Source organism: Electrona antarctica (genome assembly GCF_951216825.1).
Source record: "Electrona antarctica genome assembly, chromosome: 2".
NCBI lineage: Eukaryota > Metazoa > Chordata > Actinopteri > Myctophiformes > Myctophidae > Electrona > Electrona antarctica.
The window spans coordinates 39783787-39811736 of record NC_136807.1 but is presented as its reverse complement, the minus strand read 5'-3'; the positions used below and the strand labels follow the sequence as shown (position 1 = coordinate 39811736).

The 27950-nt window shown below is 44.5% G+C and overlaps 2 protein-coding genes across 3 annotated transcripts; one reads left to right on the top strand and one right to left on the bottom strand.

Annotated features, from left to right (window-relative positions):
* Positions 1–148: 148 nt before the first annotated feature.
* On the top strand, positions 149–27811 carry wnt10b (wingless-type MMTV integration site family, member 10b; the record flags this gene model as incomplete). Of its 2 annotated transcripts, XM_079525094.1 has the most annotated exons (6): positions 149–283; positions 3956–4085; positions 4472–4558; positions 23059–23321; positions 25695–26149; positions 26501–27811. In XM_079525094.1, the coding sequence occupies 4 exons, from the start codon at positions 4491–4493 to the stop codon at positions 26999–27001; spliced, it is 1287 nt and encodes a 428-aa protein (XP_079381220.1). In that variant the 3' UTR covers positions 27002–27811. The 2 variants fall into 2 exon arrangements, with proteins under 2 accessions (XP_079381220.1, XP_079381221.1); XM_079525095.1 differs by lacking the exons at positions 149–283; positions 3956–4085; positions 4472–4558 and adding an exon at positions 22185–22258.
* Positions 13030–17979, bottom strand: wnt1 (wingless-type MMTV integration site family, member 1; the record flags this gene model as incomplete). Its single annotated transcript, XM_079525114.1, has 4 exons — positions 13030–13521; positions 13647–13912; positions 14130–14383; positions 17879–17979. 4 exons carry the CDS (start codon positions 17977–17979, stop codon positions 13030–13032), a joined length of 1113 nt encoding a protein of 370 aa, XP_079381240.1.
* Positions 27812–27950: the final 139 nt, after the last annotated feature.

Below are 27950 nucleotides of genomic sequence, written 5' to 3'. Positions count from 1 at the left end.
TTCTGTTATTCAAGCAGTTCTCAGTATGCTTGCAGATTGGGAGAAGTGTGGCTCCTGTGGTTGGCTGTCCCCTGTGTCACTGCCTTTAAAAAAATCTGTTGCCAAGAGAAATGTCTTTTTATTTACAGGCTTTTAGCTGCCAGATGCTGGAGATAATCAATGGAGACAGATTCATAGGTGCATGCATGCAAAGACATGATGCGTGTGCACACAGGCACGGCACGCACGCGCGCACACGCACATTGTGGGCAGGGATCCCCCATCCCAAAAGTATGCTGAGACTGTGAGTAGCCTAATTAATGTCATATTCACTGCTATGCTGGTGACACACACACTTGAGGGAAGTAGTAGGCTGACAAAGCCATGTCACACTAACTTGCAATGAGTGATCGTGATCTCAGTAATGTTGGGTTTGAGACATTACAAATTCCTGAGGTATCACATTTACGGGGTGTGTGTGTAGGAGGAGTGCAAGATTTGTGACTGTGAGTGCTAGGGAAGAAGGTGTGCGTGCAACTGTGGCCCGACGAGGGTGGGTTGGGTGGATGTGTGAGAGGCTGAGCGAGTGTAAACGTGGGTAACGGAGTGTCTGCGAAAGCGAGTGACACAGGAATGTGTCACAGTTCCTGCAAGCCACCCTGGTCCTAAACTGCAGCAAATAAACATTCCTCCACTGCTGTGTCATTGCTGAGCCCTTGCCCACTGTCGCTGTAAAACACAGCTTGTAATTAAAACCAAAAAAACAAGCACTCCCCCCTTTATGGGGGGGGGGGGCTTTAACTGTATTAACCAGAATATTGACAATAGGCCTACTCATTATAGGTTCAATGTTCAAGATGGATTATTCAATACTGATATTGGATTAAAAAATGGTATGACCTGTACCTATTGCAAATATAAGGATTAGAGCCAGACCGATATATCAGTCTGGCCAATATTCTTTATACTGTATTTGACTTTCTTGTCAACATCGGTATCGACAGTGATGCAGCATTGCAGCCGATGTGTCCTGATTACTAACCGATCTATACCTATTTTGGGCATGCCATAGGTGGAAAAAAAGTTCTCAAAGGTTTTGAGTTTCTAGATGAGCTATGGCAATTTTGGAATTTTCTTTATTTTTTCCCCAATGAATCAGAATTGATTTTGCACATTTTGATAAAAACTCATCATCATCATCATCAAAAGTCAACACATCAGTAACCGGTGGGCCAGGACTCATCAGACCCAAGCATCAGAGTTTCCTTTATAGGTTGTGTGTATTACAGGTACAAAGAATGTGACTTGGATGCTGCTGTTGTACGAATATGCAATTACATGAGCTCATTCTATAGCACCAGAAAAAACTGCTATTCAGGCTCACATTACAACATATATTATACACCAGTAAGATGCCCTGAGGGCGAGAAGCGACCTCACCCTTACGCAACCGCCTGGGTGACGGCAGACTGCTGGGTGAGCGCTGGCGCTTTGGCATGGGGGGTCAGATCAACATATGGAATGAATTCTGTACTGGCCATATATGGAGCGTGTCTTGAGTGTACAGGGTTTAATGAGGTCAGATCAGCATAAGGAATGTCGGAACAGGTCAGCTCCATATATGGAGATCATAGGGTGGCAGCGGCTTGAGTGTACAGGGTTTGATGAGGTCTGGCCATATATGGAGCGTGTCTTCAGTGTACAGGTTTTGTAATAATAATCTTTATTGTACCGATTAAGGATATTCGTCTTCACAGTCTATTCAAACACCCACATTAAAGAAAGTTTCTGGCTTGTTGAGAACTCTAGTTTTCGCCGGCTGGCGGGCGTGGCTGCATTAATAACATTGGGGCGGGCCCGTCTAGAGTTTGAATGGACAGGTATCAGTCAAAAGGGAGATGGGTGGAGAAGCATCAACATTTGGAATGTCAGAACAGGTCAGCTCCATATATGGAGATGGAGGTGTGATGTCACGAGGCGTGACCATATATGGAGGCGTGATGTCACGAGGCGTGACCATATATGGAGGTGTGACGTGACACACGGACATGCAGGTTTTCATCATAGTAAATGCGACCTACTGTCGCAATAAAGAGAAAATAGTGGATAGACTGGAACAGATTTGGATGCAATTACACAGATTCAGAAGCATTAAAATCCAATACGACTAGACACATGTGGCTCTGTAATTCATCATCGGCTAGTGAGTTGCTACATTCTCGATGATTAGATAAATGCAGGCCTCATCCCCGTTGACAAGTGAAATGACGCACAGGCTCATGCTGTGTCACATGGCTTGCACCACAGTAGGTGTTCATATTTCATGAGGAGATTAGGGCTGTATCCATAGAATGTCAGCCGTCTGTAAATATGTCCTACTGTCGGTTCTCCGTCCTACCTCTCTTTCCCTCATATTGCTGATCTGTTTACGGGAAGTCTGAGTGTGTTTGCTATCAGATCGTCTCGTCTAGAATACACAGAGTGGATTACAGTTAAAGCCCTGACTCACGATGTTCCACCTACAGTACGCTACTCATCCCAGTGCAGCGGCAGTTTTTAATACTGTCGGTGACTTTGTTTCTTGTATGACTTTGTTAGGTTGTCCACGTCAACCCTAATGTCCCAGCATGTCATAAGCGAAAATAGCTGATCTACAAGCTCACAACATGTTGCATTGCAATTCGTGACAGTGAGATTGGCTATTTTCTGAGAAGAGATTTGGTGTAGAGGGGAAAAGGGACGCCTGGAGAACCCCAGTCAACGAAGCATATTTGGTTTAAGTGGTTAAAAATTAAGCCATTCTAGTGTAGACTGATGCCACAGGGTAAGTCTTAAGTTAACCGGCCACGTAGTCGGACTAACGGGATGTCGGACTAATGCGCAGTCCCCGTTGCAAGTCTCTTAGTTTTAACCAAATGGACTGACATTCTTTGACTCAGCACTCAAGACATGCACTGCGCAGTGTACAATGATGTGACTAAACCTATTAGTTCACAAGTTGTTATGCACAATCCAGCAGGCATGGAAAAGGTCAGTTACAACATAAAAAAATAAACATTCTGCACATCAGCTTGCTGCTCCAATAGAAGCACAAATACACAGCATTTCCTCCAAAAGTTTGGTCTCTTTATCTGGTGATGAAGACCAAACTTGACGTGAGCAGTCTGGTACTGACATGAAGTGGTCATTGATGCTGACCACCCACTTGTGTTCTGCAATGTGAGCGGACGATGCAGTAGGGAAGAGTTGTCATTGTTATTGACGACTCTATCCATACACATTCATGTATGTGGTCGAGGAGATAATTTAGTACGAGTTAAATGGGCCAACTGGGACCAGGCCATCAAACCAGTGGTCACAATCAAGAGGTCATGGTGGTCTACTCTGTAGTGTAGTGTATTGGGGGTTGTTGGTGAGGGGGGTCTCGATAAAGCGTCATAAATTATTGCAAAGTGTCCAATTTACATCCAAGCAGACACAATTTAGTGACACTCGTGTGCGTGCAAACAATACAATACTATAGCCAATTCGATTGCATATGGAGCGTGAACAGATTGTGTTGTCAGTACTCCGCAAAACAGACACACACACACACACACACACACACACACACACACACACACACACACACACACACACACACACACACACACACACACACACACACACACACACACACACACACAGGAGACACACTAACACCACAAAATGTTATCCCTCCCACCTCCCCATCTCCCTCCACAGGGGCACAGAGCCTCTGACCACAGACATCATACTGATTGCTCACAGTGGTTGAGCGGTCTGTCCACATTCGCACCCTGATTCACTGTGTGCACGCCGAGGAAAGCGTAGGTTTTTCAGACCGTCTGGAGGGTTGTGGACAGCAGTCAGTGTCCGCTGTGTCTCTCTCTTTAAATCTATCCCATCATCATCCCTTAACCGCCTCCTCCCATACCCCCACCTCTCCTGAACACAGGAACTGTCAGCGCGGTGCCTCATATCTGTATGGGATCGCCCAGGGAGAAACGTGTCTGTCTGTTGAAATGAGATGCAAACAATAAAGATGGCGGCGGCTCGCAACCCAGTGGGATCGTCGCCAGGTAAAGGTACTGGTCAAGGGTGAAACGACACACACACACACACACAGACTTTGACTGAGAGAGTGTGATAAACTGTGTGTGCATGCGCAATCCACGCATAGTGACCCGTGAGCTTGTAGATCTGCTATATTTTGCTAATTTTGAACATTGATATGATCATCACAATATCGATATATTCTGTCAAAGAATATTGTGGACATTTTGGTCTTATGTCGTCCGCCCCAAGTTTGAGGGCTTGCCCTCTTATTGTACTTCCGAGTATAAATAAAGGTATGTGTGTATGTGTGCGTGCTTAAGTTACGTGCGTGCCTGTGTGTGTGTGTGCGCGTGCTTGTGATGATGAATGTAACCATCTCTCTCTCTCTCTTGCCGTGTGTGACATGCTGTGGCAGGCCAGTGGATGATGAAGTGATGGAGATGTTTGGAGACCATTGTGATGCTGGTTGGCTGTTACTCTGGAGCTGCCATCTGCCGGAAAGGTCAGTTGCTAGGGGACGATTCTCCTGGACCGTGTCTGCCTTCCAGCTGCCATCCTCCTCACACCCACCCACACACGCACAACACTGTAAAACTGTTAAAGGTGCTGTTATATAATGATAGGTTTGAGTTAAAACAAAAAGGTGTTTCGTTAACAAGTTAAAGCTCTATATTCTGATCCTAGCGACCTTTGTTTGAATGTTTGTTCGGTATCGGGGTTCTCCCCATCTCTCCAGCTCTTTAGTAAACAGAGAATAACGCTCACAGGTGGGACGCCAATTTCATCCAATCAGGAGAGAGAACCCATTTACCAGCTTATATTGTATAGTGGTCAATTTTTTTCAGTTTTTCGGCTTCATCACTTCTTTATCCTGTGTACTATACGAATCCTCACTCCTGATTGGATGAAATCGGTATTCCGACCTGAGAAAGTATTTTCTGCTTCCTAAAGAGCTGGGGAAATGGGTGTACCCCTCTTACTGAACAAATGCTCTCTCCAGTCTATAGCAATGATTACTTTTGGAATATAAAGCAATTATTTTAACAAATATCAATTACAGTACCTTTAATTTAAAGTGTAGGCCCACAAATGAACAAATTAGGACTGATTTTATTGTGCACGTACAATCGACTATGCTCTCCAATGTGCGTGCACGCGCGTGCGCACAAACCATAGACACAAACGTACATAGTGTATGTACATTGTACAGGTATGTGTGCACAAACATGCGTATGTAACATACACACTTTCTCTTTGTCTTTGATGCTTCTGAACTGTTTTCATGTCATTTCCATCTCCATTAGATTAAGTCATTTTGCTCCCTTATCTGTTTCTGTACAGTAAAAGCATCTGTGTATGATTTTCCATAACTTTAGACAAAGAATATCACTGCCGACTACCCCGTTTACGGTACTTTCTAATAGGATAAAGCTGCATATACGTTAACACTGTACATAACAGCCTTGTGGTTATGTAATGGTAGCACGCAAGTGCTGTCTGTGATTTCGTCAGGGGGTTTTGAGGGCTACCTCTGTCACAACAATACCCTAATTAATTGTGACTTTGCCCACAATTCAATTATGGGATTACAGTGTAATGGCGATACTGAGCAGTAATCATAGTACTGTTGTGCAAAAACAGAGCATACCCAAGCAGGTCCAAGCCACCGCAAAATTGTCGATTACAATCACACGGAGCAGCCGTGTGATTCAGTGTGGTGACCCAGATCCAATTTTACATTCATTATCATATGGCCTTAGAATTATCCCGAACTCCACCCAACGGGGAAACATCTTGTCCACAAATTGGCTGGAATTCTAATTGGAAACTGTCATGCTTCTATTATGGTATATCATCTCTGAATTATGTAAAAATGTATAAAGAAATAAAATGGAAAGCATCTGGTGATGTTTCCTTGTAGGGGTTTGATCATCAACGGCATCCATTAACACATTCCGTCCGTAGGACGTGTCCACACGTCCTAGGCAGTGCTTAATTTCTACATTTTTAGGTGCCGGAGCTCGGGTGCGTGCACGCTCGCATGCACGCACACGTGCACGCACATGCACGCGCAAAATTCGACTATCCCGTTTTTTTGCCTTTTTTTAGCACAACCAACGGCCAGCCCACCCATCAGAACACAATAGAGTAGGCATATAGACGTTTTTATATGTCTTTAAATGTTCTGATGAATTGAAAATGGAGGACTCTGAAGTAACAAGTCTTTAGCCTTTTCTGGTTTTATACTCGTAGCAGTCAGATGTTGTATTGACCTGTGTAGGCTACTTTCGTTTGAACTGTACCCATTCTACAAACTGAATAAAATTTCCAATCAGTCAATCAATAACATTTGCAGCAGCAGTTTACACAGGGGCCCGCCGGCTCACAACACACAACTACAGTAGGCATTTGCAGTTCAGTTGGCACAGCGGCTCAACGTTATATTAGATACTGTATAAAATACAGTATTAAGTTAGGGTGGCCCATCATCAGAACAGTACGCAATGCTAAATACCTGCATGCGCGTTGTTGTTGTCCTTATCCACGTTCCTCCTCCGCCTCCTCCGACCACCTCCTCCTCCCCCTCCTCCTCCCCCTCCTCCTCCGATGACAACTTAATAATGCTGCTACTACTTAATTCTGTACTAGTCTTTTTTTTATTTCGGGCCCACCAAAGCAAACGTTATGATATTCGATTCTGATCGAGCCATGTTGTAAAGTCTGGTTTGGCAATGCAGTCAGTTCTGTGCATAAGAACTCACCATGTTGTATTAAAAACAAAACGCATGCTGTCCCCAAGGCTAATCTCCAAGTAGCAGTTAATCTATTGCTCCATAAAAGTATGAAAGTTCCATATTCCATATGCAACGAACGACAACAGATGCAAATTGCAAAGTCGAGACGAGAGTTGTTTTTATTTACGCATTCCGACACCGTCAACAGTGAGGCGACGCCGGGGTTCCATAGCCACATATTTATACATATATAACCACATATTTCCTCTCAAAACGCACACATTTCAAAAAATGAGCTCCGCCAAGCTCTGGCTGAAATTAAGCACTGGTCCTAGGGATCCCAACCGACGACTTCATAGGACGTAGACGTCCTAGCGCATCCTCAATGATACCGGGCGAGAGAAGAATATTCTGAATTTTTTCCTTTTTTTTCTTTTTTCAGTTCGCCTCTCGGCTACCGTATTAGTCTAGTAGCCAGCCCATAGAGCCCCATTGTGAACCCGGACATGTTGAGTACACCAAGGTTTTATGTTAGAAATGTTTAGTATGGATCCCCAGCATGTAGAAACTGCCGGATGCTAACTTGCATATGTTGAGCAATTTTCATAATTGGCATAATATGTGACCATACCAATTACAACCTATAGAATGCAAAATATTCAAAATTTCATCATGCTTTATGTAGCATGTGACATGTCAAACTAGGGGGTTTGCATGATGCGGAATCCATTCCAAGCATTAGTTTTGCAAAAAAACACTCATTGGGCTAAAAACGGCCAATGCCGTCATCACAAATTGATGATGTCAGCACATTTGGGTGGGCATGGCCGTTTTAAGCCCAATGAGTGTTTTTTTGCAAAACTAATGCTTGGAATGGATTCAGCATCATGAAAACCCCCTAGTTTGACACATCACATGCTAGATAAAGCATGATGAAATTTTGAATATTTTGCCTTCTATAGGTTGTTAATGGTATAGTCACATATTATGCCAATTATGAAAATTGCTCAACATATGCAAGTTAGCATCCGGCAGTTTCTACATGCTGGGGACCCATACTCAACATTTCTAACATAAAACGTTGGTGTACTCAACATGTCCGGGTTCACTTTTTGGCTACTAGGCTATATGCTACACTCTGGGCTCATGTTAGCTTACTGTTGACTTAGCTGTTAGCGCGGCAGAAAGAATGCCTCGTCTCTCCTAATCCAGGGCGCTCTCCGTGGTTTTGATCTGACGGATATACTAGCGCTTCATTTCTGCTCCTCATCCGTCTCTCCCTCAAAATATGTTTTTTGGATCATATATCGTATAAATTAAAACGATAGCAATGTAAGCTAGCAATGTAAAGCAAATTTTTTTTTCCGGATTGTTTCCGGGTCGTGGGTTTCAGAGTAAAATCGGCCATGTCTTTCCGGCACCCCAGAGCTCCTATTTTGAAGGAATCCCGGCACGGATTGTGTTAAGCTGCATTCTGTCATCGTTTAGCCCCACATCGACCAGTGTGGTTTTGTTTTAGGCTATTATCAAGTTACTTAATTGGCACTATTATTCAATTGAATTTATACAACCCTTGGCCCCAGTGGTGTAGGTTAGTGGTCCTATAAATTCAGCATATTGCTTCAATTAAGTTTTTTTATGGGCAAAAATGGGAAATAGATTAATTCCGCGAGTAAACTGACCGTGTAACAATTAGCAAGCATTCAGAGTCGAGGCAGTAATTAGGTTGTCAGAGAAGACGATCATTTATAGATGTCACTTACGTCTAAAAATGTAAAAATGTGTAGAATTCCGCCAATAATATTAAATGGACTCAACCGTCAATATGGAATTATCTTATTTTGTTAGTTTAAAGGAGTTAAACAAACAATTCTATCTTTCTTTCTTTCATTTTCATCAATTATTTTTCATTCATTCTCTTATCTACTGACACTTATGTTTAGCGCGCCACATTCACTCACTCTTAGCCTGTCCCTCTCGGCTGGCCACAGCAGACATAATAGTGATTTTATTTGTATTTATTTTTTCACGGGTAGGAGAGCTGTTGTTTTTGTTTGTGTCTTTCCCACCATGGCTGCCTGCTCGCCGCCTGGCAGCCCCGTCCGTGTGTCAAAGGTGGCAGGAGCAGAACAGACTGTGGGAACAGCCGGTTGGCCTCCCTCGGTCCCCTGCTCCCCAACCAGAGGGGCAGCCATCAATCCAGCACTCCCCCTGCTTCACACGCACACACACACGCACACACACACGCACACACATAAAGACAAACACGCAAATGCTCAACCAAACATACACACACTCAAACACACACATACACACACACACACGCACACAAACACAGCCCACAATGCTCACACCCTCTCCCAATAATCCACGGAAGCAATTTCATCTCGACTCGGGTGGCGGCCCATTGTCGCCAGCCCTTCAATCTTTCCTTATTAACTCTCGCTTTGTCCCGCATCCGAGCTCCTGGACTCATCTCTCCTACATTCCGATCGGTGCTGCTCCCAGCACTCCCAGGCAACCTCCATTCCCTAATCCCGCTGCCCCCCCACTGCCACCGCCAAGCGCCACCAGCAACCCCCCCCCCCCCAACACACCCCAACTCTTTCTGCCTTTTTTTCCCTCCTCCAACCTGCCGATCACCTACTTACAGAGTAAGGTAGGGGCATTAGCTCCATGGGTTTTCTGAAGGCAGAGTGTGAGGGAGGGGTGGGGTTAAGGAGGGAGGGAGCCACAAAGTGACTCCAGCCTGGACAATTAGAACAATGAGCTGGGCCTGTAGGGGACTAACTCGCTGCGTCACGCCTGGACGGTGGGGTATTTTGTCGGTTTAATGAATTGTCCGTCAGGCCAGGGCCACATCGCAGGCCGCGCAGGGAGAGGCCAGCAGGGACCTAGACACTAAGTCGGTATTTATTACACTGCCTTTGTCACTAATTGAGCTAATTATCACTGACTCCTCAGCACTCCCACAATGACGGCACCCCCACCTCAGTCTCACCGCCTGGGATTTGAACCCTGCCTTCCCTCCTTCGCTTCGCTTCCCTTTCTTTCTCTCTCTCTCTCTCTCTCTCTCTCTCTCTCTCTCTCTATCGCTCTCTCTCTCTCTCTCTCTCTCTCTCTCTCTCTCTCTCTCTGTGTCTGTCTTTTATCTGTCTGCCCCTGTTGCTCTCTCTCATTATCTTGCCTCTGCCCTGCAGCTCTCGCTCTGGATGGTTCTATGCGTGATAAATACATAGATGCGCACGCGCAAATAGCCAATTTACAAGCTCACACAACACAATACGCTGGGACACGTTGTGCTTGTAGATCGGCTGTTTTCGGTGCGCTACATCAGCACGCAACTAAGTATAATGGGGCTTTTAGAGTGGTTTTCCTTCTATTCCCTCTATGTATTTCTTCATACTGCAAGGTAAATCATTACTGGCCTCATTGTGCGAGTCATCCAGTCAGCCAGTGGTGATGATTGGTGTTGTTTTAAACCGTTTAGATGTGCGTGGCCCTATCATTAATGTCACTTTTCCAGCTCACGTCTGTCTGTTTTGGTAGCCCTCCCATCCGATTCCTCACACAATCCTACAGTTTTGTATTTTTTGTATCAATTAGCCAACTCCATGCATATTCCTCGGAAGAGGACTCTTTTCTTACTCTTTAAGACGTGAACCAATTCTAGCCCCGTTTCATCCCACAACAGCCAAAGCAGTCTCCCTCTTGCAAAACTCCTTTTTACTCCTAGAGTCCCATGAAAATCATAATCATTTGGACAGTCTCGTTCCATTGTCCTCTGTGCTAAGTCGCGCTGTCTGTCCTTGGCGTGACACTTTGACTGCTCTGGTGGCAGGACCTTTGTGCTGCTGGGTGTGTTGGCGGGCTGAGTGTGGCTATGCCGTGCTCTTGTCTGGCTGACCCCTGCTGCCCCCGTACTGTGCTGCGGTGGGGCTGGGGAGAGAGAGTGCACAGAGCCTTCCAAACTCCTGTGGTCAGGCCTGGTTTCCAGGGGCGGGGTGGGGGGAGGGGGGGGGGGGGGGGGGGGGGACTGTGTAGGCTTTCATTATTTCTCATATTATTTCTTTATTTTCTTTCCGACATTAAATAAATGAAGCAAAAACATTTGGTGCTGTAAAAGTCCTGCGCTGCACGAAATAAGTTACTTTGTGTGATATGCGTGAGGCTGCGGGCTGTGGTTATGGATGCAGGGGCCGTTTTTGCAAGTTGGGCTGGAGAAAGAGACTACTCTGGCGATGGTAATAGGATTAGGCGGAGGGACACCCAGGGATAGGCTTATATGCTCACTTGGTTGGTTGTCAAAATGATCTCAAACACAGAAACTATGACTAACATAATGGTGTCTTTTGACAGATTCACAAGGGGAAACTGAATCGAAAATATAAACTTTATTATTCTATTTTAACAATACAAAATAACCTCAAACTAAACATTTTAAAGAATCCTAAAAATGTTGCTTTATTACTTACTTCTCTATATAACAGTATAAAATCCTCAGAAATAAATATTTTGTATTTACACTAATGCAACAACAACAACAAAAATAGAAGTAATATTCAGTGCATGACCAAACACAAAGGTATTTTCAGAGGAAATAAGCAGAGAAGCAAGAACGTTCACTTTCTTGTCAGAGTTGGGTCTTCTCTTAACAGTCCTGTGTACAGTAAATTACACCGAATTTGAATTTATAAGCATAGATTCAAAACGTCACCTGACTACTAACGATAGCATATTCTCCATCCGCTAGTGGCAGGTGCATAAATCGTTCCATCGAATTGCAAGTAACTTCATCATAAATATATTCATATTTATTTATTAATTATGTACAACATTTTGGTTCTCTTAGCTGATATATGTTATGATTTCCTTTGCAGATGCTATAATACTGTACTTGACACGAAATGTTTTATCTTATCTTACAGTAACAAACTGTTACTGTTAACATCATTTGTTTCTTTTTCGTTATATTATTTATGACGGCTGTCCCCCTGCAGATTTTGATTTGACTCTGCAGGTCTCAGTTGGTTGTCGCAGCTGAGATTGTTGGGCACTAAATTATAATCATAAATCGTCACACCACAACATTCAGTGTATTGATAACTACATTCAATTAGTTTGCCTTTAAGTGAGATTTCCTCCGTGAATTCCAGGTTGGCCACGTCTAGATTTCTGTTATGGTTGGACGCGGCCGGGTCCAGCCATTTAACGTCAGGACCATGCTGCGGTAAATGGCTGAGTGGTAAATCATGGTTGAGGTGTAGCTGACTCCAGCGCAAACTAAACAAAAGCGGTGAATGTGGTGAGTTAAAGAGGAAATCATAAGGGGTTGGGCAGAATCCAGGGCCTAAGTACATACCAAATGGGAATGTACGGGCCTATCCCAGGAGATAAACTTCACGCAATTTTATGTGAAAAAAGCCAAAACTTCAGCAAAGGAAAACAAAACACTGATGTTTAGAAATACCACCCTCTTGTTAGAGTCCTTCCCCAGTTTATGAGAAGAGCATGTTTGTGGGTTCTATGGCCACAAAAACATCTGTCAGACATTGTGTCCAGTTCCTCTTCTCTCCTCACTGGGGAAAAACAGAGTATAGTAGTACCTTTAAAGGTCACAGCCATCTACACCGTCAAATCTGTACAGTGCAAAAATGGACCCGGAAGGGTCCCTTTTTTTCAACACTTTCAGAGTTAAATGAACTCTCAGGATTTGACTGTGTACTTATATTAAAAGATGTCCTCAACTGGCTAAGCTATTGAGGAATGAGGATTGGCTTCCATTCTTCATGGCTGGTTGTAATATTCAAATACCCTTTTTTACCGTCAGGCATACTCTCCTTAATTGCTAAAGAAGGATTGAGCACACGCACACTCTCTTTTGTACCCTGTTTGTATATTTGTGCTTTTCTCTCGCGTCCCGTTTTGAAAATACTTTGATTGAATTTCAGTGCCAGAAGTAAATATCCCTGTATCAACATACCCGCCTTGAAGGTTTTCACCGACAACCTCATACCTACAATCTCACACTGTTGTGTGTATGTGTGTGTGCTAGTGTCAATGTTTTAGCTAACTATGCCCTGCTTTTTCATGTCTAATTTATGCTCCAAAACAGGTTGTGATGTGCCACGTTGTGAGCTTATAAATTGGCTATTTTAGGCATGGGACACATCGTACGACTATGTCAGGCTCAAGTCTTCCTTCCTCCCCACATACACCTATAGTTGTTCACGTGTGATCATAGGCACTGGTGTAAGGTCTGTGTGCTGGTGCAATTCAGACAGCTGACATGACAGCACCAGTGGAACGTGCAGTGGCAACGTTCAGTCACCTTCTCAGTCCGGGTTTTGAACCCACGTCCGCAGCACAGGAGCTCACACCCGTCCAAAGCTGGTGAGGAACTGTTGCAAGTTCTCCCAGAGGTGCCCAAAGTGCCCGTTTTGCCATTGTACGAGCAGAAGTTTGGAGATTTCTCAAAGTAGACCAGGTCCCTGGTAGAGGGAGGCTTATGAGCAGGATTTTCTGGCTCCAGATGGCGGGGGTCGGCTCGGTGAGAGGCACGATTACTTCCCTTGTTAGCGTAAACCACTCTGGAGGCGCCATCAAATCTGTCCTTTAGGAAGTCCCCCACCGCACGGAAGCTGGGCAGGCGCATCCAACAGGTGCGCACAGTGCAGGAGCCAGACATCCCATGACACTTACACTCCTGGCGCATCTCTGATGATACTGTCTGGAGAGAGGAGCAACAACAGCTTACTGATGAAATCTTCAAAAACACACACAGATATTGCATTCTAAATCATGCTTTAAAACGTCTGACGTAATCTGTAGCAACAAGAGAGTAGAATCCCTCACCATTCTCCCTGCCTCATTGTTGTGCAAGTTGATGAGGTAACGCAGGTCACGGCCTCTCTCGCTGGAGTCCACAAATTCACGACTAAACATTCGGCCAAAGTCCACGTTGTCACTGCAGCCTCCCCAGTGCCAGTCTGGTCCTCCGGGCCCCCGCCGCCGATAGTCACAGGTGCAGGACTCTATGGCACCCTCTGAGCAGGAGCGAGCCACTGCATGGGTCACCCCTGCACTCGTGATGGCAAATACAAACGCAGTCTCTCGGCAACCTGAAGAAACAACAACAGAAATTCCGTTGAGAATCCGATCCAACCTTTTTCGGAGCGGGATAATGCCACACTATTTCCCCCCGAAACACAAGCATAGTCTATTCAACACTGTAAAATATGTAAAGGCAAGGCCTTTCAAATGCCTCCGAGAGATTCCATGACATCCTGCCCAAAATTGCCCAAAGGTTGCCTAGTGAGAGAGACAAGAGAGGCTCACCACGGTTGACAATTTTGCCAAATATTGCCTGGCTGTGGGTGGTCGGACAGTTCCAACGCCGGTTGCGGAACTGCCACTTGCACTCCTTTATGGCCGTGTGCAGTCCAGCAGCGATGGCGTGCAGGATGCCAGGATTCTGCCGAATCAGCCGACGCTGGCGGCGGCTCAGCAGGGCCAGGCTGGGGTCCAGGACCAACTGCACGTTCTTGGAGTTGGTGAGAATGTTGGCAGAGGAGGCCACGTTCACAATGCCCCTGGCAATGCACAAGAGCACGGCAAAATATGACTTATAGGGAATTGGCACATTGTGCACATCACGCTTTCTGTAAACCCTGTACCTTCTGTAAAATGCTTCATAGTCCTTCATACAGTCAAATAATAATTATATTTTTTATTGGCAAGATTGGTATTCCATGGCACATTTTGTTATTTAAATAATTGTTAATGAAGGTATCCATAATAATGAGGCTTCCTTGTGATTGGATGGACACTTTCCGACGTGTTCTGCCGGTGTGGGTTGCAATGTTTCTGTTTTGTTAACTGATGTTATGCTTTCTTGCTCAAAATCTCAAAAGAATTGTCAAAAGATTTTACTTTTTAGGAAATGGAAAAAATAAACCTGTTCCAACGTAGTTGTCACTTAGTCACAAGCTTTTGTTAATACTTTTCATTGGTTAAATGTGTATATAAAATCCACAAATAGAGACAAAAGTAGCTCTACAAGTACGCAATGCGTCATATCCCGACACGTTGTGAGGTTGTAGATCGGCATTTTGATTCCTACTTTTGCATGACAGCTCTTGAATGTAGACCATTCATTTAAAAAAACATAAAAAGTTGAACTATGGAGTTACAACGTTATTTCCAAACAGCGACAATTATAGAGGGTATATGCGTGTGACATCATCATCATGCCCGGAAGTTATGCGGGAACGCCTATTGAGTGACAAAAAAGATTTTTCTGGCCATATACATCCAAACAGGAAAGTCCTACCTGATTGTATTAAACAACATTACACAACGTTAAACTCACTTTGCAACTCACTTTGCCACTCGATTTGCCACTCACTTTATGCATGCGCATCTATACTGGACCAGAGTCCTCCAGGGCTTTAAACTTGGTCCGCTCCTATATTTTCCCTCAACACCAAATCTCTTTGCTGAATTATTTCCTTAGAATAGGGACGTTAGGCTTCAAGTGGTTACATTAATGTATTTCATACTGTAAACATACAGACTAATACTTTCAGTGTCTAGACCTGCTTATGTGTTAACCATTGGTCGCAGTTCAGGTTGAGAAGTTAGAGTGTCAGTCCAATGTCTATAAGTGGTGTTGGTGGTTGATTTCTCAGTTGGTTCATGGTTTGGCACTTACAATACTAATAAAATGATCCTTGGGATAAAGATTTGGAACATATACTAGTGTTCTATTCAGCGAGTACCCACGTTTCATCATTCATTGCCTTTAGATATAGATTGCCAGACAGACAAACAGACAGACAAACAGACAGACGCAGACTTGTCACCTGCATTTGGTGTGTTTATTCTTGCCATGCATTAGCCAATTAAATAAAGGCTTTTTTATTTTTCCACAAGAGTGCCTTGGCCTTTTCCCTTTTTTTGACTGACTGACTGACTGACTGATAGGGCGGCAGTGGCTCAGGAGAGCGTGGTGGTGCCTTGCATTGTTTAATGATGCGTAGCCTGCGTAGATAGTTCAGGCAGACAACTGAAGAGAGCGCGCCTATATGGTGACTAGTCACATGCACTCTTTGTCTGATCAGAGCAGCTATTTAAACTTCTCTGCCTATACCTGCTCATTCCATGGCTTTCTCCTGCTGTGCGGACGTGCGTCGCTGCCTAACTGCCTCTAACTGCCTCGCTTGCTAAACCTGCTGCTCGTGAAGTTTTGCAAATCCCACCGCCTCCCCAGCATCCACCTGCAGTATATAGGCTGTTTCTAGTAAGCAGCCTACTGTATATTCTATTTGGCTTATAACTTAACTAAAATGTTCATATACAGGGAATGAATAGAGACTGACGTCAAACTGCTTCATATATCTAAGCTCAATTATGCTCAATAAATATATATTCTAAATTCATTCTGACTGAAGTGTGTGTGTGTGTGTGTGTGTGTGTGTGTGTGTGTGTGTGTGTGTGTGTGTGTGTGTGTGTGTGTGTGTGTGTGTGTGTGTGTGTGTGTGTGTGTGTGTGTGTGTGTGTGTGTGTGTGTGTGAGAGAGAGAGAGAGAAAGAATGTTAAGCGCTTTGGATAAAGGCACCTAAATGCACCATTTAGGCTATATAGAAAGACATGTGCAGTTTTATTATTTTTAATAGACTTGATTGTGGCTTCGTAAAACTTTATCTTATACTTTTATTTTGCTATACTTTTCTTATGTGAAGCAAGTTGAATTGCCTCTGAAATAAACTCGCTTGCACACATGCTGACCAAAGGCCTACTTAATCTTCTGATATATCTTTAGCATTGTCAAAACATTGGATTCCTCCTGTGTATAGTGAAATTGTAATAAGAAAAAAAAGACTCTGGGTTTATCCTGCTAACAATTAGCTGGGTAAAGTGCAGTCTCAGTCAGTCAGGCTGACCAAGCCAGTTGTGGTGGAGACTTTTGGAGCATTAATAATTATCCCATCTTTTGGATGCTTAGCCCTACTTCATTCCTTCTGTATAGCCTAAGCTCCCTCTTTGTGGTATCTTTTTCTCATTGTTTCCTTGGCACGTTCTGATGTAAGCTAATGTTTTGAATTCGCGTATAATCGCAACCTCAGCGTGTAAAGTTGAAATATAGAGTGTGCGCCAAATCCCTTTCGTTTAATGACATCGGAGGAAAAAAATGGAATCGAGTCATTATGCAGTGTCTGGAGTTGTTGACATACGTTGGAAGAAACTTTCGAATTTCGTTTATGCCTACAAACAAAAGTACGAAATTCCCACATTAATAGGCTCTATTTTGTATGAATTTAATATTTACCATACACTGGCCTATATCGAAATATGGACAAATTAATGCAATTGTATAGAGCTCATTCTATATAGCCATGCAGTGGAATGTTCAGCATATTAGAAGAATACAACCCTGGATACGACCTGGGTATGGGATTGCTTTCAGCCATGAAATAAATCCATATTTAATTTATCCCACATTGGACTAAAAAATGTTGTCCCGTGTTCAAACCACACTGTCCAAATGACAGGGAGGGAGAGGGAGAAGAGAGAGAGAGAGACCGAGACCGAGAGAGAGAATAAACATTGGCTACCACGTTCTCAAAATAAGTCAAATTGTCATCATTGCCTACTGAACATTTTACATTCATTTGATATCGAACATCGAATAATTCCATTCATTGAGTGAGGCAATCACATTGAAAACACTATAGCCAGGCCTAGTTGCGTTTACACGCAGTAATTGGGAAACGATGTCTAAAAAAACCTAAAACCCACAAACCTTAATGGCCTGCGGTTGGTGTTTGTTTTTTTTCTGGACAGAAATCGTGAACGGTGCCAACAATAACACATTAACCCGAGCGTTTGGGGCGTGGAATGCGTTTTAACCTAATTCGGCGGCACTGACTGACTGCACTGGGGTCTTTCAGCCAATTAAACCATAGCAGAGACCCAATGTCTCATTAGCAGCAGGCCAGGCGTTGAAATGAGCAGAGAAGAAGGGCTGATATTATAATTGAATGGATTACATCATTACACAATAAATAAAGTCAACTATAACTCACCACCACCGGCCGCTGTTGTTGACGGCCCCCGTGCCCGAGAGAGACGACACCAGCAGAATGCACGCCGCTTTCACCCCCAGCAGCAACGCCAGGCTCCTCATCGTGTCTTCAAAGAACATACATGAGTGAGAACATGATGGAAGACTTTGACTGTTTTGATTGAATATACTTTATTAAAAAAAGCAGAGGAAAAATAGGCTTATACAGTTCAATACATATGGTCTGTTAAGAGGATGTAAAACCCAAGAAAGCACTATGGCTTAATTGTTTCCATTGGGGTCCTTCATGACTACTTTAAGTGATAATGGTGTAAAAAAACAAAAAGAAACAAAGTAAGAAATAGGAAGAAAAAAAAGCATAATTATACCAAAATAATGTGACTTTATGCATGGCCTAAAGCAACTAAGTTATAATAAATTAAGCCCCCCCACCCACCCACAAAAAGGGCGAAAAAAGTAATTAACCAATTATATTACAATCGATAAAGACAATATAGGCTATTTTGTCTTATGCGTTGAATGATCGAATTGTCGCATTGCAAGGTGTAATAGGTTCTATAATATACTCACCACCACCAGCTTCCAGTGATAGGACTTTAATTGGTCAAAGTGGGGGTAAAGGGCAGTGGAGTGCCTAATTGACTAAAATTAATTTGACGCTGATGAGACAGGCTGTTGTGTTGAAGTGTCCAGCCAGCCAGGTCAGGTTGCTGCATGCAGTGCTCGTCCTCTCTTCAGTCTTCACTCTGTCTCTGTCTCTGTCAGGGATGATGATGCTCTCATGCACGGCGCGCTGCTCAGCGCATTGAGGGACAGTCCCGAAGCCCTCATCCCCTCGGTGACTGATAGGCAACACATTCTTGTCTTATTGAGCGCTACGAGGGGAATAAAAAAGGGATTTGCTGCTCTCATCTCCCTCTGTCTTTTTTTTTTCTTTTTTTCTTCTTCTTCTTTTCTCGGACTCCCTTTTCAATGGGATTGGAAGGAGGGATAGTTAATGCTCTTCATAGGGCGCGCGCACGCACGCGCGAACACACACACACACACACTGACACAACAGTGGATAAAGAAAACACAACCGGACAGAAAGGAGGAGGAGGAGAAAAAAAGGGGGGCAATGAATGAATCCTGCACAGTGTTGCGCATATTATAGGTCTACTTGTGGAATCCCACGGTAATCAAAAGAATCCATGGCATGTAGAAACGCGCAACTGTTAACTGGTATTTTCCCCACTGATGATGATGATGGCCGCGCTCTTCTTCCATATATCCATCCAGACAGTCTGCAGTCAGTCAGTCAGTCAGAATATCCTTCAATCTGAAACAGTGTGGTGTTTGTGTAGAGGATGATGCTGATGTGTGTGCGTGTGTCTGTGTGTGTGTGTGTCTGTCTGTGTGTGTGTGAGTGTGTGCGCGCCGTGCTGCCTACATGTGCTCAGTGTGTGCTCAGGGCTGCTGCCTGGTGTCACGGTACAAGTACAGTTACAGGCGGAATATGAGCCATCTAAAAACTGCCCTTTTTACCCGGTGGCGCGGTTGGATCGCTCCCTAAACCGCGTCTCCTCCTCCTTTCTCCAAAACACTCGTATACATTCTCAAGATGTTTTCAGTGGCTAAAGAACGTTTCCTCCAACAAAAAAAAACTCTCCTGGCTGTGTACCCACCCACCCCTCTCTCTCATCTACCAGAATATTCAGCAGGTCTATTGTGCTTTATTAGAGCAGCCCCATGTTGTGAACTTGTGATTAATGGACTTTGGAAAATTGGTGTTTATTGAAAGTTGCTCTATGGCAGTTGTAAACGTTTTTCTTTAATTCCCACTTCCACTATTATTGTCCGTAAACGCGCATCACATGCGCGGCTTGGCCCGCGTTTTGTTAGAGCTGCTGCCTGCATGACGACTCCTTTAAAAAAAAGTTTTAACATGAAATATGGTCTCCAATCATCAGTTTGATGAATGATGACCCAAAGAAAGGAAGGGAACGAATAAGAATAAGAACCATTCCAAACATCTGGCCGGCAGACCTCCCTCGACGACATGCATGCATGACGCGGTCTAATCATAGCCTGAGAGCCACATTGGTGCGGCATCTCAACCCCAGACTGTGTGTGTGTGTGTGTGTGTGTGTGTGTGTGTGAGTAACTGTCCCCACATTTCTTCTTACTGACTCAGGGCTGAATGTTTCATCATTTCACATACAAGGGTGACATTTATCTGCTAATTTGGATGCCCCATCAGCAACCCCCTCCAGTTTATAGCTCTAAAATAATCTCTCTCTCTCTCTCTCTCTCTCTCTCTCTCTCTCTCTCTCTCTCTCTCTCTGTGTGTGTGTGTGTGTGTGTGTGTGTGTGTGTGTGTGTGTGTGTGTGTGTGTGTGTGTGTGTGTGTGTGTGTGTGTGTGTGTGTGTGTGTGTGTGTGTGTGTGTGTTGACTGTAAAAAAAAGGAAGTGTGCTTTTGTAAGAGGGCTTTAATGACAGCCATCCCTATGCGTTAATAAAGGTGCCCAAATGGGTTTCCTGGAGCAGTCAAGCGACACCGAGCAGATTAGAAGCTTCAATCCGGATAAAGGGAGGCCTTTTATATACAAATCAACTTCAAATCACTTTTTTAAGCCACTTAGATAATACACGGCGAGGCAGAATGCTAATGCACTTTTCATTGCCGCGGCTTAAGAGGGGAATGGAAGGAGATTAGACGAAGAATTGGTGTCACTATATGCGCGCGGTGTTTGAGGGGGGTCTTAACTTAATTTTATGAAAGAAAAGCCTCGTATAGCCTATACAACAATCGCTGCTGCTGCTGCCAGTAGCGCTTTCTGCTCAAATGCGAATCGAGCATCGTTTAAATGTGAGATCTGTTCCTTGAATGATTCCCGACGACCTGTTGATCGAATGAATCCGACACGTGAGTCAGAGTCAGTGTCACCGTGAGGCCTGTACTATAATCCCCACGAGGTTTCTCTTGATTTATCGTGTTTTATACGAGCAGTGCAAAATGTATTTTTGATTGAGAATGAGAACTATGTCGAGACTCGAGGCCTCGCGGGCATCTGTTCATATAGTGATTTCTGAGCATGAAAGGCGAAGTGTCATAAGTATCTTATTTTGGCACAAGGCGAGCATGTTAATGGCAAGGTGCCAAATGCCAATAAGAGGAGCTTAAGTGTCAGCACGTGTTTATGCATAATTATATATATACACATGAACAAATAGGCTAATAATAATTATTATTATATTATATTATAATATTATATATTATATTTATAACGCAATTTACATGTTTGCAAACCTCAAAGTGATACAGATGCATTAAGGCCTTGCTGGGAATGTGATCTCGTTTTAAGCGCCTGAATATGTCATAACTTGGCAAACAATTAATGCCGCGTCGTAGGCTACAGGCTAAGTAATGATGACGATGAAGATAATGGTGATTAGGATGAAGTATAAGCCCTTCATCTAAATTGAGTGCGTATTCCCTGTTCTGAAATAAAAAAGAAAGGACTTGATGCAGAAGAGCGAAGTTGTTTCAAACACAATAATACAGAACAGACGCGCTGATTGAGGTGGGAGGAACGGGGGAACAGATGACGAGAAAAAAAAGAGCCCAGCATTGTTGGAGGGTCTGCGCCTGCCTGCTGCTGCCTTTCTGTCGTACAGTGGAACCAGCAGCCAGTCATCCCCTCCCCCACCGCCTCCCCTAAAACAACTCAACCCTTTATGGACATTCGTCTTCTTTATGAGAACTTATTCTATTTCATTTTTTTGTTCACCTCCCTCCAAATGAGGGGATAGACCGAGGCGTATATAGGCTTAATGTACCCGCGTCGCCGGCCAGCCATGGAAAAGCGAGAATATAATTTTCATTGTTCCATAATTGGAGTCTGTCTGAGTCCAGTATTCTCATGGATGTCCAGAACTATTATAGCCCATCTTGGACTTTGACGCTCCTGGTTGGGAAACCGACGAGCTGCGCGTAAAGGTTTGGAAGCAGCATTTTACGCTTGGAATGGATGATGGATGGGATGGAAAGCCGCATATCCCCAAATAATATCCATGGTCAACTGTTGATCCTTTTTCATATTGGGCAATATTTTACAAACAACCGCCTGTAGAGGCATCTCCCCTCCCCTCTGTATCCCCCCCGGCCCCCCTCCCCTTAACACTCGCCCAGAAATATTCTGTTCCCTGTCTTCGGTCTTCGCTCGTTTGGAGGCGCATCGATAAAAACCGCACTCTTCAATTCTTTGTGGGAACAGGATTATAATACCAGTGTTTTAATGTCACGTCGGGAAAGAGGCTTACCAAAATGGAGCTATCACACAAACTCCGTTGGGACCAATTCCTGATTTTGGCAACGGCACTTATGTCACCTGCATTAACGTAAGTGCACTTGAGAGCGCCCAGGAGACTTGATGTTATGTTAGACAACCGCTGCATATGCGTTCCGACTACTTGGCAGAAGAAACTACATTCACAGTTGAGGTTATTTAGGGTGTATTGCTTTTTCGAGATTATTCTTATATTTGGATTTAGTCAAAGTAAATAAACTTTAGTGTAGTGAAAGTCTTAAAGCATTATTTTTGTTTTAATATTATAACAGTGACAACATCAGTGTTCCAGTCATGGAAAAAAATATCAGACACTAATGATTTTTTAAATATTCATATACAATATGGAGCCAAGTGTGTTCAACTTTGCCACCAATGCACTGGGACATTGGACTATTATTTAGATCATGCTGAGATGGGTCATCCATTTTGGTATTAATTCCAACCCCTTGACCACAGTGGGGACATTTCACATACATTCTGATATTTATATAATACCAGTTAAGAAGGATGTTCATAAAATATTCTGTTAAAAATCAAGAATATTTTACTATACTTTCTTGGAATGGTGACTTGTGAGCTCTTGTCTTGACCATAGCTGTAATGGTGTGTGTGTGTGTGTGTGTGTGTGTGTGTGTGTGTGTGTGTGTGTGTGTGTGTGTGTGTGTGTGTGTGTGTGTGTGTGTGTGTGTGTGTGTGTGTGTGTGTGTGTGTGTGTGTGTGTGTGTGTGTGCGTGCGCGCGCGCGCGTATGCGTATGTGTGCATCTGTCTGACTGTCTCTCTCCTCTCTCTCTCTCCCTCTCTCTCTCCCTTTCTCTCTCTCCCCCCTCTCTCTCTCTCTCTCTCTGCAGGGTGCTGTGTAATGACATCCTCGGCCTGAAGGTGGCAGGAGATCCAGTGCTGACCCCCAACTCCGTGTGCTTGCGGCTGGCGGGCCTCACCAAGCGTCAGATGCGCCTGTGTGTCCGCAGCCCCGACGTGACGGCCTCGGCCCTGCAGGGCATCCAGGTGGCCATCCACGAGTGCCAGCACCAGCTCCGGGACCAGCGCTGGAACTGCTCCTCGCTGGAGGGCCACGGCAAGCTGCCCCACCACAGTGCCATCCTCAATAGGGGTGAGAGAGAGAGGAGCAGTTGGCCGACTGACTGACTGGTGATTCAATGTGTCTATATAGGGGCATGTGCGAGTAGGAAATATGGGGAGGTTGGGAAAGGATATTCTTCCCTTAGACTTTTGACATTCTGTTAAGGACGATTCTACAAATGTCCTGACATTTTTGACAGTTTTCTTGAAAAACCCATGTTTCTATGTCAGTGGTTCTCAAACGTTTTCATGTCAAGGACCCCCAAAAATATATGTAATTGGCCGCCGACCCCCCATCTGAAAATATGTAGTTCCAGGGACCCCCCCATGAGCAAACATTTGAGTTAAAAACGTTCGCTCTGAAAGAATATGTATTCCAAATTTGTGCCACATTTTCACGATTTTTCTAAAATAGCAGACCTAAAACTCTATGAGCTTGTAGATCTTCTATTTTTAAATAGATAAAGCATAATATAACGTTTAAAACACCAGAAGGGGTTCCCTCCAAGAATGGGTTAAAGTGGTGGGAAAAGTACTCACATGTTTTACTTAAGTAAAAGTATCAATACTGCAATGTAGAAGTACTCTGTTACAAGTAAAAGTCTGGAATTCAAAACGTACCTGGGTAAAAGTACATCACGATGCGACGCATTGTGAGCTTCTAGATCTGCTATTTTCAAAAGGCTGTGGTTAATGTATGTTTTGTAATAATAATCCAAATCTACAAAATAACTAGAAACTAAAGTTTTCAAATAATCGTAGTGGTGTAAAAGTACAATATTTGCATCCGAGATGTAGTGGAGTAGAAGTGAAAGTATTGGAAATTATAAATACTGAAGTAAAGTACAAATACAAATACTATAACATTGTACTTTGTACTACGTGCCGGATTTACAGTAGTAGAGTGCCCCTGGGCTAGACAACATTTCAGGGCCACGCAGACAAGCCGCTCGGGCGTTTAATTTGGCCGCACGGCAAATCCGCACAGCAGAAAAAAACTGGGGGTATTTTGTTTAAAGTTTTGTGTAATTTTGGGGTATACCCAGCCCCCCAAAAGAGAGAGGCAGGCAGAGACTAGTCGCTGTCCATGGTGGGCTTTAGTTTAGACCCAGTGCAGACAGCATTGACAGAGCAGAAGCTCTCAATGTTTTAACCATAATACAACTAAATATACAATAACTAAACACAAATCTCACTTGAATTAGATCGCAATACAATTTCATCATTTAGAAAATGTCATAATGTTTGGGGTCCCGGGCTGCAGTCCCACTCTAGCCCAACGGTAAATGTCATAATGTTTGGGGTCCTGGGCTGCAGTCCCACTCTAGCCCAACGCTAAATGTCATAATGTGTGGGGTCCCGGGCTGCAGTCCCACTCTAGCCCAACGGTAAATGTCATAATGTGTGGGGTCCCGGGCTGCAGTCCCACTCTAGCCCAACGGTAAATCCGGGCCTGTACTTGAGTATAGTACTTAGTTCCTCAGAACCCGTTTTACTGAATTCTGATGTTAACCGAATGTATGCCAAGAACGCGGGACCTCTCCATGACCTGCCTGTGGCAAAACGATTTAATTTAATCCAGCAATTAAAATGTGCTTTTACTCACATGTTAGACAGCCTCCACACGGATCCGACGCGCACGCCGACGTGCGCACACTTAGTAGTCCTTTTTCTCCTCAAAATGAGACAAACTGTGATCTTTGAAACCTTATCACGCTAAGAAAGTGAAACCATCCTGTGACGATGCATAGCCTGGAATGAGAATGTGGCTCAAATATGGACGGCTATCACTTCCGGGGCGGGCGGAAATTAGCGGATAATTCTTTTCCGCAAATTCTCCAGTGATCAATGGATTATCATCACCATATTATGGTAAGAAAACGTGTTGGGTTTTAGTGCCAATGCGCTTATTTCCATCGAAATAGGTAGTAAAGTGTGCCGCAAGGGATACTATTTACATTATGAAGAGAGGATATATAAATATCTCCTTTAAGTAAATGTACTTAGTTACTTTACACCACTGAGGAGATCACTCACTGAAGCATGTACAATTAGTGCAACTGAGTCAGGGCTGAGTCAGGGACAGTCACCTGTCTACAGTCAGAATCCGAATCATCTTTAATGTCACATCACAAGTACTGTAGTCTCTGTGGTTTTTACATCTATCCACTGACTACATCATTAAGCAGTAATAAGCACATGTACTATTCTGGGCTGAATTGCATCGCATTGTGAGCTCGTAGATGGGCTATTTACGGAGAAGAGATTTGGTGCGCGGAGCGAAATACTGGCAGACCTAGGGCAAAGCTATAAGTATACAGGGTTTTAAGTGGTTAACGATCTTTTGACACATTGTTGGAGCGGCGGAACAACAACAAAGCCATCTTTCTCTTCCCGCTGCCAGGTTTTCGCGAAAGTGCCTTCTCCTTGTCCTTGCTGGCGGCGGGCGTGGCACACTCTGTGGCCGCAGCCTGCAGCATGGGCAAGCTGCGGGGGTGCGGCTGCGAGGCCAAGCGGCGCCTGGACGACGACAAGATCCGGTTGAAGCTCACCCAGCTGCAGCTGCAGACCCTCCAGAGGGGCGGGCTGAGCATGCACGGCAAGGCGGGGTCGCTGCCCTCGGAGCTGATCTCCCGCCACGGCGAGCTGCCCGCCAGCCTGCGCTCTGCCCACCCCGCCAGCCTGCTCAAGCCGCTGCCAGCCGAGCTGACCTCCATGCAGGAGACGTGGGAGTGGGGGGGCTGTAGTCACGACGCCCGCTTCGGCGATCGCTTCTCCAGGGACTGGCTGGACCTGCGGGGGTCCCCGAGGGATATCCACGCTCGCATGAGGATACATAATAACCGGGTGGGCCGACAGGTGAGCGATCCTGTCGCCCTTCCAGAGTGTGCGCCGTTGTGTTCTCAGCCTTCCGTTTAACCACCTGTGCCCGATTGTCTATAACTCATCATGCAACAAATAGCGGATCTACAAGCTCACAATGTGTCACAATGCGATACGATGTGAGCTTGTAGATCTGTTATGTTTGCTACTTTTGAAAACCTTTGAAACATATTGAGTTTTATTGGAGATTTTTCTTTTAATATATTTTCACCTACACTGACCTACCCAAAATAGGGAACCCCAGGTTTAGTGGTGAAGTTGTCATACATGATCACACCTGTCACTGAGTAGGCCTAATCCTCTTCCCTTTTCTCCCCCTATACACAGATAGTCGCAGACAACATGAAGAAGAAGTGCAAATGCCACGGCACGTCAGGGAGTTGTCAGTTCAAAACCTGCTGGCACGTGTCCCCCGAGTTCCGACTGGTTGGCTCCCTGCTCCGGGACAAGTTCCTGGCAGCCATCTTCGTCAACTCTCAGAACAAGAACAATGGTGTCTTCAACCCTCGAACTAGGAACGGGGCGAGCGGAGGCACGGGGGGCCCGTACGGGGGTCGCCGGCGAAGCATGTCCCGGGAGCTTGTGTACTTCGAGAAGTCTCCGGACTTCTGCGAGCGCGAGCCGTCCCTCGACTCCTTGGGCACGCAGGGACGGATCTGCAACAAGACCAGCCAGAGCATGGACAGCTGCAGTTCGCTGTGCTGCGGCCGCGGCCACAACATCCTGAAACAGACGCGCAGCGAGCGCTGCCACTGCCGGTTCCACTGGTGCTGCTATGTGCTGTGCGAGGAGTGCCGTGCGACCGAGTGGGTCAACGTGTGCAAGTAGAGATGCCTTGGCCGTTACCCATGCAGGACTCAAGATGGCGAGCCTAATCCTTTTATTCTCCCAAAACACGCACGCACAGCCAAGCACCCTCTGAGTTCGGGGGTGTTTGTTTTTCCTCTTTGTGTAAGTCTCCCAGAGAATCTGTTTATCCCCCTCTGTCCTTTTATTTTTTTTGTTCTCGTTCTGTCATCTGGGATCTATTTTCTCTTTGTAGCCGTTGTTATTCTCAAAATGCCAAGTCAGAGATTGAGGAGGAGGTGACTCATGTCATTTGTCTTGCCTCGGCCTGTTTAGACGCTGTGCCTTCTCAGCCATGAAAATGCCCTGGACCCCATATTCCTTTTTCTATTTAAAGTCCTGTGTGTACTTATCCATCTCATTGTACAGTACTTGTGTATTTTAATATGTATATATATATTTTTGTAAATGTGTTATTATTAATATTATAATTATTATTATGGCCTTGGGGGGGTGCCATGTGGGTACAGTTTATGAGAGGAACATTTGAGGCCCAAATGTGGCTTGGAAACTATAGTGCCACGAGTCAACAAATACTCAAGACTTCACAGCGGCTGTGAAAAGCAGACACTTTGCCATGTTCTCCCAAGACAGCTGTGCTGTGTGGATATCTTGACCTCAGTAAACAAGAAATGGGATTCAACCTGTTTCTTACCTTGGATTTTTTTTCTTCCTGAAGATACACTTTGTTTGATGGTTTTATTTCAAGGGTGAACATGTGTCTAGCCACAAGACTTTGACCGTCTTAATTAAAGCCAATGTTGAACAATAAATAACCAGTATTGAGAGAAACTGATACAAGTGTGTATCTGGGATGCTATAATTTCTCGTTGGAGTTAATTTAGATTTATACCGTAGAGTATAAATCACAATGGTCTCTGTTTTCAGATTGTAATTGTAAAGCAGCACTATTTAACTTTCCTCTTCTATC